At 26.8% G+C, this 15,758-nt stretch overlaps 1 protein-coding gene and 1 long non-coding RNA gene across 2 annotated transcripts; both read left to right on the forward strand.

Annotated features, from left to right (window-relative positions):
• Positions 1–1,854, forward strand: LOC8286217 (gibberellin 2-beta-dioxygenase 1). Its single transcript, XM_048379617.1, has 3 exons — positions 1–765; positions 861–1,215; positions 1,380–1,854. Exons 1-3 carry the CDS (start codon positions 365–367, stop codon positions 1,626–1,628), a joined length of 1,005 nt encoding a protein of 334 aa, XP_048235574.1. The 5' UTR covers positions 1–364; the 3' UTR covers positions 1,629–1,854.
• Positions 1,855–8,696: 6,842 nt separating this feature from the next.
• Positions 8,697–10,227, forward strand: LOC125371136. Its single transcript, XR_007217411.1, has 2 exons — positions 8,697–8,928; positions 9,383–10,227. It is a non-coding gene; the product is annotated as an uncharacterized LOC125371136 (long non-coding RNA).
• The last annotated feature ends 5,531 nt before the right edge of the window (positions 10,228–15,758 follow it).

The raw sequence follows: 15,758 nt of genomic DNA on the forward strand, positions 1-15,758 counted from the left end.
TCCTTTTCAATGCGATAAGCTTGGGGCATGTCCATGTCAATGGAATAGCGAATAAAATCTCACTTATTAATCTTAAAATCTTAAGAATTCTAGAGGAGAAAGACCACTTTTTTCACAGATTATGATGCCCCTACAATTTCACATGCTCTGCTCCATTCAAACTTCAAACTACAGTAAAAAAAAAAGAAAAAAAAAAAAAGAAAGATTCATGCTCCCCCAATCTTTTTCTTTCTCCATCGCTATAAATAGCCAAAAACCACACTTCATACTCAATACCCAGCTCAAAACCATCCTCCCCAAGTCTTGACAACTGCCCAAATCCAATACAATACATCCCATTACTTGGTCCCCAGGAAACTCAACAATGGTGGTCTTGTCCAAACCAGCAATTGAACAGTTGTCCTGTATAAGAAACTCCAAACCCACCGCATTATTCTCTGGAATCCCAACGATAGACCTAGCAAAACCAGACTCTAAACACCTCCTTGTTAAGGCCTGTGAGGAATTTGGATTCTTTAAGGTTGTCAACCATGGAGTCCCCATGGAGTTCATTTCCAAGCTTGAATCTAAAGCAGTCAAGTTCTTTTCACTGCCACTTTCTGAGAAGGAAAAAGCAGGGCCTCCCGATCCCTTTGGTTACGGCAACAAAAGGATTGGAAAAAATGGTGATGTGGGTTGGGTTGAGTACTTGCTGTTTACTATCAATCAAGAATCCATTTCCAAGAAGTTCTTTTCAGTTTTGGGCTGCAACCCAGATGAGTTTAGGTATGAAATATAAAACAGAACCAATCAGATTCTTTTTTTTCGGTAGAATTTTGTGTTTATTATCTATCTGACATTCTCCATATAATATATTGCAGGTGTATTTTGAATGATTATATATTAGCTGTCAAAAGGATGGCCTGTGAGATTCTTGAAATGATGGCTGATGGTCTAAGAATACAACCGAGAAATGTGTTCAGTAAACTTTTGATGAATGAACAGAGTGACTCTGTTTTTAGGCTAAATCACTACCCTCCATGCCAAGATAAAGAGATTCAAGAGCTGAATGCTAACAATGTGATTGGGTTTGGAGAGCACACAGACCCACAAATCATTTCTGTGTTGAGATCCAATAACACTTCTGGCCTGCAAATCTCTCTTGGAGATGGCAATTGGATTTCAGTCCCACCTGACCAGAACTCCTTTTTCATCAATGTTGGGGACTCATTGCAGGTACCTTTAACCATTCTCATTTACCAAAGTTTTATTTTTTTTTTAAAATGTTGATATCCCAACATGATATTCTTGATATTTTCATTGTACTTTTCATTCTGTTTAAGAGGGAAGAAAAAAGAAAAAGATCTTGTTGATTTGGTTGGTGGATAAATATTTTGCAGGTGCTGACCAATGGAAGGTTTAGGAGTGTGAGGCATAGGGTTTTAGCCAACAGCATGAGATCCAGAGTTTCCATGATATATTTTGGAGGACCACCTTTGAGTGAGAAAATAGCTCCATTGTCCTCAATTATGAAGGGAGAGGAAAGCTTGTACAAAGAATTTACATGGTTTGAGTACAAAAGATCTGCATATAATTTAAGGTTGGCTGATAATAGGCTTGGCTACTTTGAGAGAATAGCAGCTTCATGATTTGCATTTATCTGTAAAAAATAAAAATAAAAATTGTAAGAATTTGTCTTCAAATACTTTTTATTGGGTTTAAGGTAAACCCCATTTTGCTTCCTTTCTTTTTTCTTTCTTTTCTTTTCCTTTTAAAAGGATTTTGCTTCCTTTCTAGCATTGCAATTCTCTTTTCTTCATATGATAATAATTCATGTAATTGTCAAAGTTAGAAATATAATATATAGTTGCTATATGTTTTATTCTTTAAAGAACTTTAGAATATTCTGAATCCATCTCTTACATATGCTAAGGTATAAAAGAATTTTAACATATGCTAGTAATTTGACATCTAAACATGATGATTCTAATATATATCTATAATTTTAAGTTATAAATATAATAATAATAATAATAATATACAATTGACATGTTTCAAGAATTGCATTTATAGAAAAAATATATTTTAAAACAATAAAATTTCTATTGAAAAGATCTTGAAACATTCATTTGATCTTGAATTATTATTTATACTATTTTGTATTAGTTGATTTATGTATATTTTTTAATTTTTAAATTGAGAAAAAAATAATAATTAATTAATTATTATTATTCGGACCAATACTTTCATTATTATTAATTAATATTTATGAGGCTAAAAGGGTGGTGTACACATATTTTGGGTTTATACACGTGTAGAATTAGCATTTTTTAAATGGTATAAGAATGTGAAAATAAATATTGTTTTAAACAAAGAAAAATCATTGCAAACCGCGTATCTTAGGTGGGGCCTTTTCCATCGCCATCCATGGAGACTAGATAATAATGATGAGGAGGCAAATTGACCTGGTCTTTCTGTGTGCCACCTCATTTGCTTTTCCGTCGGTTCACTGTATACGTGTATTCTTTCCATTTATTTAAAATATTACTTAATTGTTTTAATATTTTATCTTCCTAATAATAATAAAAATAATAGATAGTAATATTAGAAAATATATTTACCTCTTATATTCTATTCTCAAAAATTATAAAAATATATTTTTTTATTATTTTATTTTATAATTTTATATTAACAATTTATTCCTAAATTGTTTGCCAATAAATTGTTATTAAATTTTAATTTATATTATTTGTTCGATCTATGCAATATAAATTGTATCTATATTTTATTTATTGTATAAAATTTTTTCATATTTTAAAAATCATTACAACTAGAAAATTAAATTGATAAAAAATAATTTCATCAATGTTCTTATTAAAGTTACAATTTTATTAAAATAATATATATTTTTATATAAATTTTAGTGTTTGATTAATTTAAATATTTTTATAATATTTAAATTTTTTTAAAATAATTAAAAAATTAAAAAATTATTTTATATAGACTCGAAAATAGATTTTTTTACTAAAACTAGACAAACAGATTTTAATATAATAAATAAACTATAAAAATAATTATATATTATATTAAATTTCAAGAGATAAATAGTATAGAACCAAATCTAATTAGTAATTATTTAATCGAGATTCTAATGAAAATTTTTTTATAGTATAACATTATAAAATAAAAAATAAAAAAAATATTTCAGTATTAAAAATAACTAGATAATAAAATATAGATATAAATAATAATCATCTAATAAACATTAATGAAGATAGTTAGAATTGTTAAAGCTAATTGAAAAAATCGAGTTAATTAATTCTGACAACAAAATTATTTTTTGAAAATACACCATGTTTGATTAAATTTATATTATAACTTTTCTAATTTTTAGATATTAGACTTTAGATTAAATTAATTATTCATTTTTTTGAGAATTAAATTATTATTTAATTAGCAAAATAATTTATAATATATTGAATTATAAATTATTAGAACATTCTCAAGAAATTTTTAAGTCATGCTTTTATAGAGAGTATAAATTAAGCTTTTAGAATACCTTTTCATTTTTTTTCTAAAATAATTTAAGAGTAATATTTTTTCTTTCTAAATCTAAAAAAGAAAAAAATGACTATTAAATATATTATATTATTTTTTAGTTATTTTAAAAGTCATACTTCTCTCCTTACTAATTTCTATAAGAAGTTAAAAAAGTGAATAAAAAAATAATATAACTCTTAAAAATATAAAAAAATATAAAAAATATAATAGAATATTCTTAACATTCATTTTTTTCCTTTAAATTTAGGAAAAAAGAGAATTATTTTAGAAAATAAAAATAAATTAGAGAATATCTTAGAACATCTCCTACAATACTCCTTATACACCTCTCTATTAAATTATAAACAATTAAGTTTCTATTTTAATTTGTCTTAACATGTGTATAGTCTCTATTTTACTTTATAATTGACTTTTTATTATAAAAATAAAAAAATATATAATATATTTAAAAGTCACTTAAGGACTATTTTTTCTATTCTTAAATTTTTTTTTTAAAAAAGAGAGAATATAGCTTTTAAATCATTTTAATGAAAAAAGATGAATTGGAACGTCTTTTGGAAATTTAATTTTTGTAAATATCCCTTATAATATAGAAGAAATATGAATTATAATTAAAAGAAATATATAACTTAAAAGCTTGTTTATATATAAAAAAATTACATTTCACCCTTATTTATATATAAATAAAATGGATTCGATGCTTGAATATTCTATAATTGTTTAAAGAACGAAAATGTGCCAACATGAAATATATCATATGAAGAAAGAGTATATAATTTTGTGGGCTCCTAAGCAAATTAAAAAAGAGAAGAAAATAAAAAATCAGCATGCATGGATATAGGATATAAATAATTGAACTATACACTTTGATTCTGAAGGACCCATGCTAATGTTGTTTTCAAAATATTATAAAAATTAAATAATTAATAATAAAATATATATTTATATAAATCTAAATAAATATATAAAATCATACATATATCTATTTAATTTGACTTATTAATATTACTATAGTAAGTGGTCGTAGTTAATAATTTAAACTATTTAATAGATTTTATTAATTATTATTTTTGATATATAGAATAACTATTAAAATATAACTTATTTTATTGTAATATATAATATTACATAAAATCAATATAAATAACTCAAATAATTAAGAATGATTTAACCAATTTCAGTTAACTTAATTATACTTATTATTGAAAATATATATTTTGATTATTTTGAAAATAAAAATCCAAATTTAAATATTGATCAATCAAAATATTATTTAACTACGAGCTAAGAAAAATTATAATTATACATATTATATTTATGTAATTATTATATTATAAAAAACTATTCATATATGATATAAATTTTTATAATTTTTTTAAAAAATATTATCTAATTAAATAAAGAATCAAATCAGTTCTGAAATTAATAAAAACATCTTAAAATAATTTTATAATAAAAATAATAAAATCAATTGTTAATTAAAGTTAAAATAATTTTAAATCTTACTGATTATGTTTAATTTAGGTTAATTTATCTCATGAATTTATTGTTACTAATTAAATATATTTAATTTAAATTTTTAATAAATAATCTTAAATTTTATTTAATTTAAAATATTTTAATAAATAGTCTCATAAACTTATATTAAATACTAAATATGTTCAATTTAAAATTTTTTCAAAAATAAATTGACATTAAATTTTAGATTTTAATAAATTATAGAAAAATTACAAATAATATATTTTATTAATTTACACTACTATATTTAGTAATACATTATAAAATAGCATATTTACTAAAATTCAGAATTTAAATTTAATTAACACAAAAATAATAATTATTAAATAAATTGAATTTCAACTCTTTAATAATTAATTAAATTAATTTTTAATTATATTAGTAAATAAGCGTTTAATTTATATCAGTAAATTGATAAAATAAATAATAAATTTAATACAATAAATATTATTTGATTCTTTATATAATTCTAAATAATTATTTATTAAAAATTTAAATTACATCTATTATTTATCAAAAATTTAGATAAATAAATTTAACTTTTAAATATAAATTGAGTGGACAAATTGATAATTTATTATAATATAAATATTTTTAAATATCATCAACATCCGCGTCCATAAAATAAAAGCGGCATACATTGAACAAACCGCGGTGGCTTCAAAACTCGTGGAAAGAGTGTTACTTTACATGTACCCATACTTTTCCATGTCTCTTACCTCAAATTTAGACATTTGTTGTTACACCTAATCATCTCCCACCAAATACTGCCATTATGCCACGAATCAATTTGTTACGAAAACCCTTTTCAATTTTCCCCCTTCTACTGAACCGAACGTGCCATTTAGTTAATTTTTATCTTTTTCTTTTTTAAATAATACCATTTATTTATTCTCTTATTTACTAATATTAATATAATATTATAATATGAATATGTAAACCGAAATCATTATTATCATATAATAATTAGAAAAAATACTAACCAAATTCAGTAGATATAATTATTATTAAATGGCTCGAACTTCTGAAGTTAAATTTTAAATATAAGATTTTTAAAAATATTTTTTATAAATATTTGTGCGTTCTTGAGACAAAGAAAAAAACTTTAACAGAAATTATGATATATATATATATATATATATATATATATATATATATATATATATGAAAAGAATTTCAATTTAGTTATATATATTAAAATATGAATATTTTATGGTTGTCATTTTGCCACACTTATATGTGCTATTCCATGCGCTGTATGAGAATGAAAGCATGCGTTGAAACACAAGTTTAGAATCTTTATCCATTTGGCGATGTTTGGATGCAAAAAATACTTGTTTAGAGACGAAAAATCTATGCTTTCTGAATCAACTAATTCCTTTCTCACGTGTCAATCATAAAAATGAATAATTCTTTTATAGAAAAAAAAAATCGTACGACTAGCATACTCTCAGATCTTTTTGTTATACAATTGTAAAGTATATATAGCAGTTTAAATATTTAAAAAAAATTACTATTATCTTTTTTGGAATTGCTATAATTTAAAAATTCAAAATTTTGTATTTCTAAAAGTGAATTTATATTTTTTTTGACGTTTATTTCTGTCACCCGTTAATTCTCTCTGTCTATTTTTTTATTAATTAATTCGATCAAAAGATTTAATTAATAAAAAAAAACTAATTTAATCTTTAAACTTATTATCAGTATCAAACCTCATAGTTTATTTTCCTCTTTATTTCTAGAGGAAATTCAAGAATTAACTTAATTTCTCAAAGTTCATTACAAAATACTCTATTTCCTTCTTCCTTCTCACTAGAGATGATAGTTGGACATATATTTTTGGGTATTCGATCCGACTAGACTCTAATAGGACGGATTCAGATAATAATAGGACGGTTTTAGGACGGATTTAAAATTTGATTTTACTACCCGTGTCGGATTTGGATTTGAACCTGCATGTATTCGTTATATGAACCCGAGTATGTTTAATTTTAATACATCTTATTTAATTTCTATTGTTTAGAATATTATTTAAAATTTTATTAAACTTATGCTTAGATTATATTAATATATTTAATATTTAATATTAACTATTTAAATTTGATTAGTTTATATTTTATATTTTTTATATTAATTTTTGTTAATATATATTTAGAATTTAATTATTGTAAATGAGTTTGGTAAACATGTACTCATTTAATTACCAAAATATTTATATAAACGGGTAGGGTGCCTATTATCCATTTAAATATTTATAAATATATTTAATAGTTATTTAATTTGGATGGGTTTTTATCAGATTCAAATATCATGTGAATATTTCTACCGGATTTAGGATGGATTCGGGTATGTGTCTTTTAATCGGGTTCGTTTGGAAATACTTAGATGGACAGAAACCCTACTGAGAATCACAACCCTCATACCTCTCTCTTTACTATTAGCCATGCCCCTCACTAGCTTTTAATTGTCATTGTCGCCGCTTGCTAGTACCAAACACCACTCAACTAATGGTAGCAGGTCTTTCTTTTTGCCATTGCAGGCATCGTTCGTCCTTCACCCAATTACCTACTCGCTTATATGCCATCTCTTATTTGTGGAAACTGCACATTAATTGGTAATGAAAAGAAATCAGCATATTAGGTTTGTAGGGAGGAAATAGAAGAGAAAGATAGGGAGAGGAAATCATCTACTAAACTATTGAAGATTATTGGGCTTGTTGTGAAAGCTAAATCTACCAAATCTGAATTGTTAAATGCAGATTAACTAGAGGATCAAAAAACTAAAGATCAAAATACTATAGAAAAGAAAGATACTTCTAATGATAAGGTTGATGAAGGAAAATTAAAAGATGAATCTAATTACGGGGAAGACATAGAAGAAGATTCTGAAGAAGACAAAGAAATAGGGAATACTGGATATTACTTATTTAATGAGGTGGGAACTTGTAAATATTTCAATAGCAAAATTGATTTTCTTTTTCGTAAAAAAGTAAATATTTCAATAGTAGAAATTATTTTGATAGTAGAAAAGATATAAAAAGATAGAGAGATAATTGTCAACACTCATTTTCTGAATTAAGATATCGAGGAAATTATAGAAAATTTAATGATGAAATTTACTGTCTTTCCCGAGTTTCTGGAGATTGAGGACGAGCGAGTCTCAATTAGGGTTATGAGTAATTGAATCAAATTATTTTTTCAAATTAACTTGGACTAAATTGACAAAAAAATTAAGTTTGAGGAATGAAATTGCAGTTTTTGAAAGAACAAGGACTGAATTATAAGAATTTTTATAACTTTTGACTCTCGAACCAATCGACTCTACATACAGCCGAATGGGCTGTATAGAGAGTCGATCAACTCTACACAATCCCAATTGGCCTATATTTTGTTTTCAACGTCGTTTTATGTATTTATTGAATTTAAAATGCCAAAAAGTATCTTCTAGAAGATATTATCGATAATTATTTGAATTAAAAAAGATTTTATTTTAATATTTATCAAACTAAACATTTGATAAATCAAAATGAATTTTTTTAAATATTAATTTTATCTGATTTCCTAGGGTTTTCTAAATCCTACTGCTATAAATAGAAAGCAATGCTCCAGGTTTAGGGTTAGCTATTGTTAATAATTATCACAGCATTTTTTTAGCAGTCGATATGAATTAAAAGAAAGAGACAATAACTAACAACTCTACTTTAGGCAACTTTGGCGAAGTGACAGAAAACCCATTTCAAAAACAATAAACCCTTTTCACAAATCAAACACCAAAACAAACCCTAAAAGCACCTGATTTATATCTAATATTTGATTCCACCTCCTCATCATTACTAAAGACTAGAGGATCAGCACAATATGGTGACAACCTGTGGGTTTTCAAATTTAGTATTATTAGCATCCTCTACTCCTTTCTTTAATTTTATGTTATAAGAAATATGTTAGGGTTGATTCATGATTGATTTTAAGTTTTTTATGTGATTTGTGTGTTCAGATCTAGGATTTTAATAATCTAATATGTTTTTGTAATGTTTATGCATATTGGATTTTGAATCTGATGAACTATATGAGTAGGTTAGCATATTAGATTTGTTTTGCCATTATGATAATCCATATGTTTGTATGATTAGATCTGATTTCAAGATCACATCAACAATTTTAGAAATTTTCAATGAAAAGTTTCTGTCTTCTATAAGTTTTTCTTTTTCTTTTGGTAATTTTATATGTTCTGGCTTTTTAATTCAATTTTTATGTCTTTTTATTTTGTATTGTTTTTATATATTAATTATGTCTAATATGTTCTATGCATATAAATCAACTTCTAGGTAAAGGAGGACTAGTAATCGTGCAAGACCAATCTAAGCAAGAGACTAGAGCCGATCGGCTCAGTGACATTATCAATCGGCTATTCATGGATTTTTGCCTTAATTTATGAATTTTTTACCCTTTTGGTGATTTGTGTACTTTGTAACCTAAAATAGTTATTTTTTAAGTTTATTAGTTGTATGAAAGATTATATTAGCTAGATTTACTTCTTCTTTTTTTTTGCTTATTTTGGATATATGGCAAATATTTGATTACTTGATTGCTAATAAAAATTGGAAACATAGACATAGGCCTTAAATATTTTAAATATTTAATAAACAAGTTATTAACTTAATATCTACACCTAATAAACAAATAACAAGTCACAATTTTTTTCTCATTTTTCTTAATTTTTTTTTATAAACATTATACAATGTTTTACAATATTATTTTTTCTCTCTATATATAATAAATTAAATCTATATATTTGTTATTTTTTTGAGTGTTTTATTTGAAAATAATTACTTTTAAGTTTTTGTTCTTGAACATTCAGATCTATATATTGTGGATTTTTCATATCTGTGTTGTAGCAGTGCTGTCAATGAAATGGGAGTAGGAGCAGTTTGTCTTCTTTTTAGATCTAGCTTTTACAGAAATTTGATGGACTCTAACCTTTTTTCACGCTGATTGTGTTGTTGCAGGTATTCTTCTTGGTTTTTCAAAGTTAATGTAGTGAAGAAAGGAAGAAGAAGATTTGGTGTTAAAGGTTGAAGATGGATGTTTTCTTGTTGAGTGAATATTGTTACAGCTTTAGTTCTTATTGTTTGGAAGTTTATTGAGTGAAAGAAGGAAGGAGTACAAGTTTGGATTTGTGTGAGTAGCTAAAATCTTTTCACATCTTTTGTTTGAGTAGCTGAAATCTTCTATTTTAGGTAGGTAATAATTTGAGCATATTTTTATAATTTTGTTTCTTTGGAAAGCGTATTTTTGTAAGATTTTTTCGTATGAGGTAAAAATGTAATAGATGCTGGAAAAAGGGGTATTTGTGTAAAGAACCCAAATATAATTATTGTATTTATAGAAAATAGCCTATTAAATAAAAAATTAAAAATAAGAATACACAAATAAGAAAGTTGGCTTCCGGATCCATCTCTAGATGTGGCGAAGCTTCCTTATAGAATCGAGAAATGCCATTCAATAAGTAAAAGTGTTCTAGGAAATTATTTGGGTGGCGACTCCCTATCTCCGCGCTAGTCTCTATGACTAATTAGCATGTTTCCTATTAGGTTAAAAACTATTGTAGTGCTGTAATTGCTATAGACACTTGGGTACACATACGAAACTGCTGCCCAAAGTAATTAAAATCTTTTAACTATTGTTTATTGACAAATAAGTAATTTCTTCTTTTTGTCCAAGCTATTAATTAGTAATCTCTAATATTAGAACCTTTCAATCATGTCCTTAATTTGATAAATTTTTTAATTTTAGACGAGTTTGACACTAATAATTAGTTTAAGGATAAAATTGAATTTTTTTTATCAATTAAGTCCTTTGGCCAAATTGAGTAATTGAAAAAAATAGACAAAGGGGGTAATGTTTGATGAAAACAACCGCCATGAGGATATTAATTCACTTTTGAAAATGTAGGGTTGGACTTGTATATTATGGCAATCCTTAAGAGGTAACAAAAATTTGTCCTAAATGTTTTAGCATAGTATCATCCATTTACTTGCATTTTATATATTTCATAGATCTTTCTTTTATTGATTAATAATTAATATTAATAATATGTTTAGGGATAAATATATAAAAGTACCTTGTATTTCATAGATTGACAACTTTAAGTATGTGGGCTTTTTTAGATAAAAAGAAGCACGTGGTTACAAATCATGAAAAAAAGTATTTCATTATTAAAAGTCTCGATTGGCAAGGATTTAGCCATTTTTACTCCGATCAACCATTATTATCATATTTCTCGTATTTTATAATATTAGTTTAGAGCTTAACAACTCAAAATGTCATTGTTTGACTATTAAATCAATAGCATTGGATTAATAACTTCTTAAATCGGTTGCATAGGCTTGTCCTTTTCTGAAAGGAGATCCATGGCTGTAACAGACTCATAGATTGAATTAGCCCTTGGAAAGGAAGAGGATAATTATAAAGCTTGATCACTCGCTTGCGAACTTACTGCATAAAGGAATTCAAAAAGAGCTACTAGACTTTATGAGTTAGAACATTAGGAACCTTACACCCATATGAAAGAAAGCAGCCAAAACAGTAGAGAAGATCAGAGACGGGTTTAGCAAGAAAAGTCAGTCAAATATTAGAATTAGGAGTTGTTAAGCTCCAAACTCATATTATCAAATACAGACAACATTGATAATAATGGCCAACCGGTGTAAAGATGGCTGGATTCTTGCAAATCAAGACTTTTTAAGAGTAAGATACCTTTCTTTATCACGATTTATAACCACATGTCTTTTTTTATGTGAAAAAAAAATCAAATACTAAAAGTTATCAAATGATAAAACTACATGATACTTTTATGTACTTATCCCTTATATTTGTCACATAATTATATAATTGGTCGACTAATAAATACAGAGAAAGCCGACATTGAAATAGTCTTTGTCTTCTAGGATCTCTTTATTTCAAATCAATTGCTTCTCCAATGACCATTAACAACATTTTCAAGCAAAAATTCGATTGAAAGATCAATGACATAAAGTAAAGTCAAACAAATAAGTGAGTAAATAAATGTTGAGTAAACTATATTTGACTTAATTATAATCCTATTAGGATTACACATTAATAGTAACGCCCATCCTCAAGTAAGAAATTTATGATATCCCAACAAAATAAGCAATCATCCTAGAGTCGATACACTGTGGAGAGCAATCTAAATGGTTGTTTATGAAGTTTCTCCTAATCCGAGTAGGATAAGGATCGTCATAAAGCCTATGTAAAGGTCACAAAACCACTAGGTACACAATTTAATAATACTAAGGCCTCATTGTTGATTTAACCATCAGAGTGAGTGGTTGCATAACCCCGTTTGGTACTTTGCTGACATTCTTGCAAGAACTTTCAGGATCAAGTCTTGAGAGCTGACTATCTATTGATTAGTTATCAGTTGACATAGTTTGTAGAAAAAATATAATATAAAGCCTTTTTTTTAACTCATCATATTTTAAGCAGATCAATGGCAACAAATGAGAACATTGATGTTCCTCCTTCAACAATGAACCAATATTAGGAGTTAGCAATCACCAACACTACCATCTAGAGGTCAACAAACTTTTGAAGCAACAACTTCACAACCTCTAAGGAACCACCCTTTCAAAATTAAAGCATGAATTTCATACCAGAAAAATCTTTAATGGTATAGCACTTCGATAAAGGATTATGTACTGTAGGGGATTTGTTGCGGCACCAAATCCCTTAGTTACGGCCTATAGCATGTTTGGCAACATTTTATGAATTTCTTTTGCATCTCTACATCTAAAATGTGTGAAATTTTTACCCTTCTTCACCACTATAAAAGGAGGACTTCCCCAACCTTTAAATCTCACCTCTGGATAGTAACTTGAAGCTGATCCTACCTACAGATTATAATCCAGCTCGAAAATACATATAATTCTATTCTTCTTCCTTCCTTCATAAGGAATGCTTTATTTACATAATAATTATAAGCTTTTAAAAGGCTTGTAATTAAAGAATAAAGAGTATGCTCCATACTTACCACTAAAGTGGATTTTGTATATGAGAAATTTGTTTCTTTAAATATAATCCTAAAAACTCAATTATTCCATTTATATCATAAACAAAAAAAGGTATAAAAGAGCAGACCTTTTAACATGTACATAGAAAATGTGTAATCACCTTAGAATTCTTAGCATTCTTAGCTGATTTGGTTAGAAGTGGTCTCCTTAGGTTTTTCTTTTACTAATTATTTTTCATTTATTCCATCTCATAATGTAAATTTTGTAAAAGAGCATATTTCTTATATTTGCTTAACTATATGTAAAATCAAGACCTAGTTCCAAAGTCCTCCTCAGTTTCAGGACTAGTGCCTCTTTCAAAGGGTAATTAATAAATGGAGTCTAAAATGAGGTTTTCTTTTATTCCTAAAAGCATAAAGTGGCGACTCTAAATTCAATCTATCAAATACTTATACCAAAATATAAGATGGTAGGTCATCTCCTTGGTGAGACTACAGTCGTAAATTAGCATTCTAGATGTAGTGTTTGGGCCAAACTTAAGTGATGTCTCATAGACGGAGCCTCATAGTTCAAAGGACGAGACGAGGATGATGACATTGAAATTGATGCATATATGGAGTGTAGAGTCAATGATAACTTTGAGCATACAAAGTCTTGCATTAAGTTGTCTTGCATTTTTTATATTTATGCAATGATAGTTGCATCTTTTAACAATCTTATATTGATAGCAACCAAATTTTTCTTATGCTTTGATTTTTCCTAAGCTGCTTTACTAGAATTTCAACTCAGTAGATTTTATTCTTTTTCTTGTCTTTGCCTTAAATTTGATTTAGGTCACCTTTTTAGGTTTCGACTTAGTAGGCTTTTCTTTTTCTTATTGTTTTGAATTTCGTTGCGTGAGAAGTGTGAAGTAAACACTTAATCTTGGACTTTTGTCAAGTCTGTTGTCTAAAAACAATTGACATTAAAGTACCCTTCTGATAAGGCTTTCCCTTGAGATATGATTTCTTAGATAAGGTTGAAAGGCTCTGGGTTTGCCAATTCAATGTTAAACTTGATAGAAACTTGAATGCTACTAGGTCTGGATTTTCTTGTGAAAGACAAAATATTAAAAAGAACTATGTGATGAATGCTAAAGAGAAGAAAACGATCTTGCTTCTATTTACATCTCATAAGTTTTGCTTATATTTTATTTTGATTTACTTTTAATATGCATAAGACAATAAAGATTCATGTATAATTTTGATATAAATGCTAAATAAACTTTATTCATGTAATAATGACATGAACGAATACATCTTCTATTCTTACATTCAAGACGAGGCAAAAAATCTTAATTCAGACACAATCTAGGATTAGCAACACCAATAGAATCCTGCAACAGCAAATCATGGATGAAACTCGGAGCTTCATTCAACACATGATAGCTAAAATCAAAACTGAAACAACCTATGAGCTACTTTTTTCGCACAACAATTCTCTTCACTGTAAAGATTTTGAAACTTCAGGTCCTAATCCATGACCATCATTATTTAAACATCCTTAATCAAAGAAAGATTACGAACACAAAAGTAGTTGGACATTGTGATTGCATCAACAATTGCTTTGTTATCGCAATCAATGATAATCTTCTTAAGACTCTTAGCTCTAATATTGAACCCATGCCAAATACTCTAAAGTTCATCAGCCATAACACTACAAGCCCCAACATCAGTAGTAAAACCAAACACCCAATGGCCATTATGATCCCTCACTAAACCACCCACCATAGCCATACCAGATCCCACTTGTATTGCACCTTTGGTATTTAACTTCATCCATTCCCTATAGGAATAAACCAACTAATTAATCTCTACTATTGAGTTTATATTGGTTAATTTTCTTGCTCATAAGAATGACGCTTTTAATGTTTTCAAAGTTTTTGCAAAGCGTATTCAAATTGAAAAAAGATATTTGACTTCTTCAATAAGAAGTGATCATGGAAAAGAATTTGAAAATAATTGTTTTAAAACTCTTTGCAAAAAAATAAGATTTCTCACAACTTTTCATCTCCTAGAACACCACAACAAAATGGAGTTGTAGATAGAAAAAATAGAACACTGGTGAAAATGGTTAAAATAATGCTCAATGAGTATAAACTTCCTTCTTACTTTTGGTGGAAGCTATTAATACTAGTTTTTATATTGCATATAGAGTTTTCAAAATATCTTTACTAAATAGAAATTGTTATGAGCTTCGAAATGGAAGAAATTCTAAGGTTTCATATTCTAGAGTATTTGCATGCAAATGTTACATTTTGAATATCAAGGAAAATCTTGGTAGGTTTTACTCCAAAACTGATATAGGCATTTTGCTAGGCTAATCCACTTCAAGAAAAGCTTACAGAGTCTTTAACAAATGTACATTAGTAATTAAAGAGTCTATGAATGTTGGCTTTTATGAATCAAGCAAGCTTGATCTTGGAAAATGTATTGTTGTGAACGGTATTATAGGTGCATTTGAAGAGCTCAAAGTCAATCTTGGTGATCCATCAAAAGAGATTGAAAAATTTATTGAGAACATTCAATAAAACCAACAAAGTCATGATGCAACTCAAGAAGCTCAAATAATGGAGAATTCACAAAGTCTTCCTAAGGAGTGGAACTTCAAAAAGGATCAAACATTTACTCAA

The sequence above is a fragment of the Ricinus communis genome, chromosome 9 (genome assembly GCF_019578655.1).
Source record: "Ricinus communis isolate WT05 ecotype wild-type chromosome 9, ASM1957865v1, whole genome shotgun sequence".
Lineage (NCBI taxonomy): Eukaryota > Viridiplantae > Streptophyta > Magnoliopsida > Malpighiales > Euphorbiaceae > Ricinus > Ricinus communis.

What these genes read in the sequence shown, in the direction of transcription:
- LOC8286217 (XM_048379617.1), top strand. Translation starts at nt 365, where the DNA reads ATGGTGGTCTTGTCCAAACCAGCAATTGAACAGTTGTCCTGTATAAGA. An exon ending in TGCAACCCAGATGAGTTTAG is followed by an intron (nt 766 to 860) that starts GTATGAAATATA and finishes AATATATTGCAG; the next exon opens with GTGTATTTTGAATGATTATA. An exon ending in ATGTTGGGGACTCATTGCAG is followed by an intron (nt 1,216 to 1,379) that starts GTACCTTTAACC and finishes AATATTTTGCAG; the next exon opens with GTGCTGACCAATGGAAGGTT.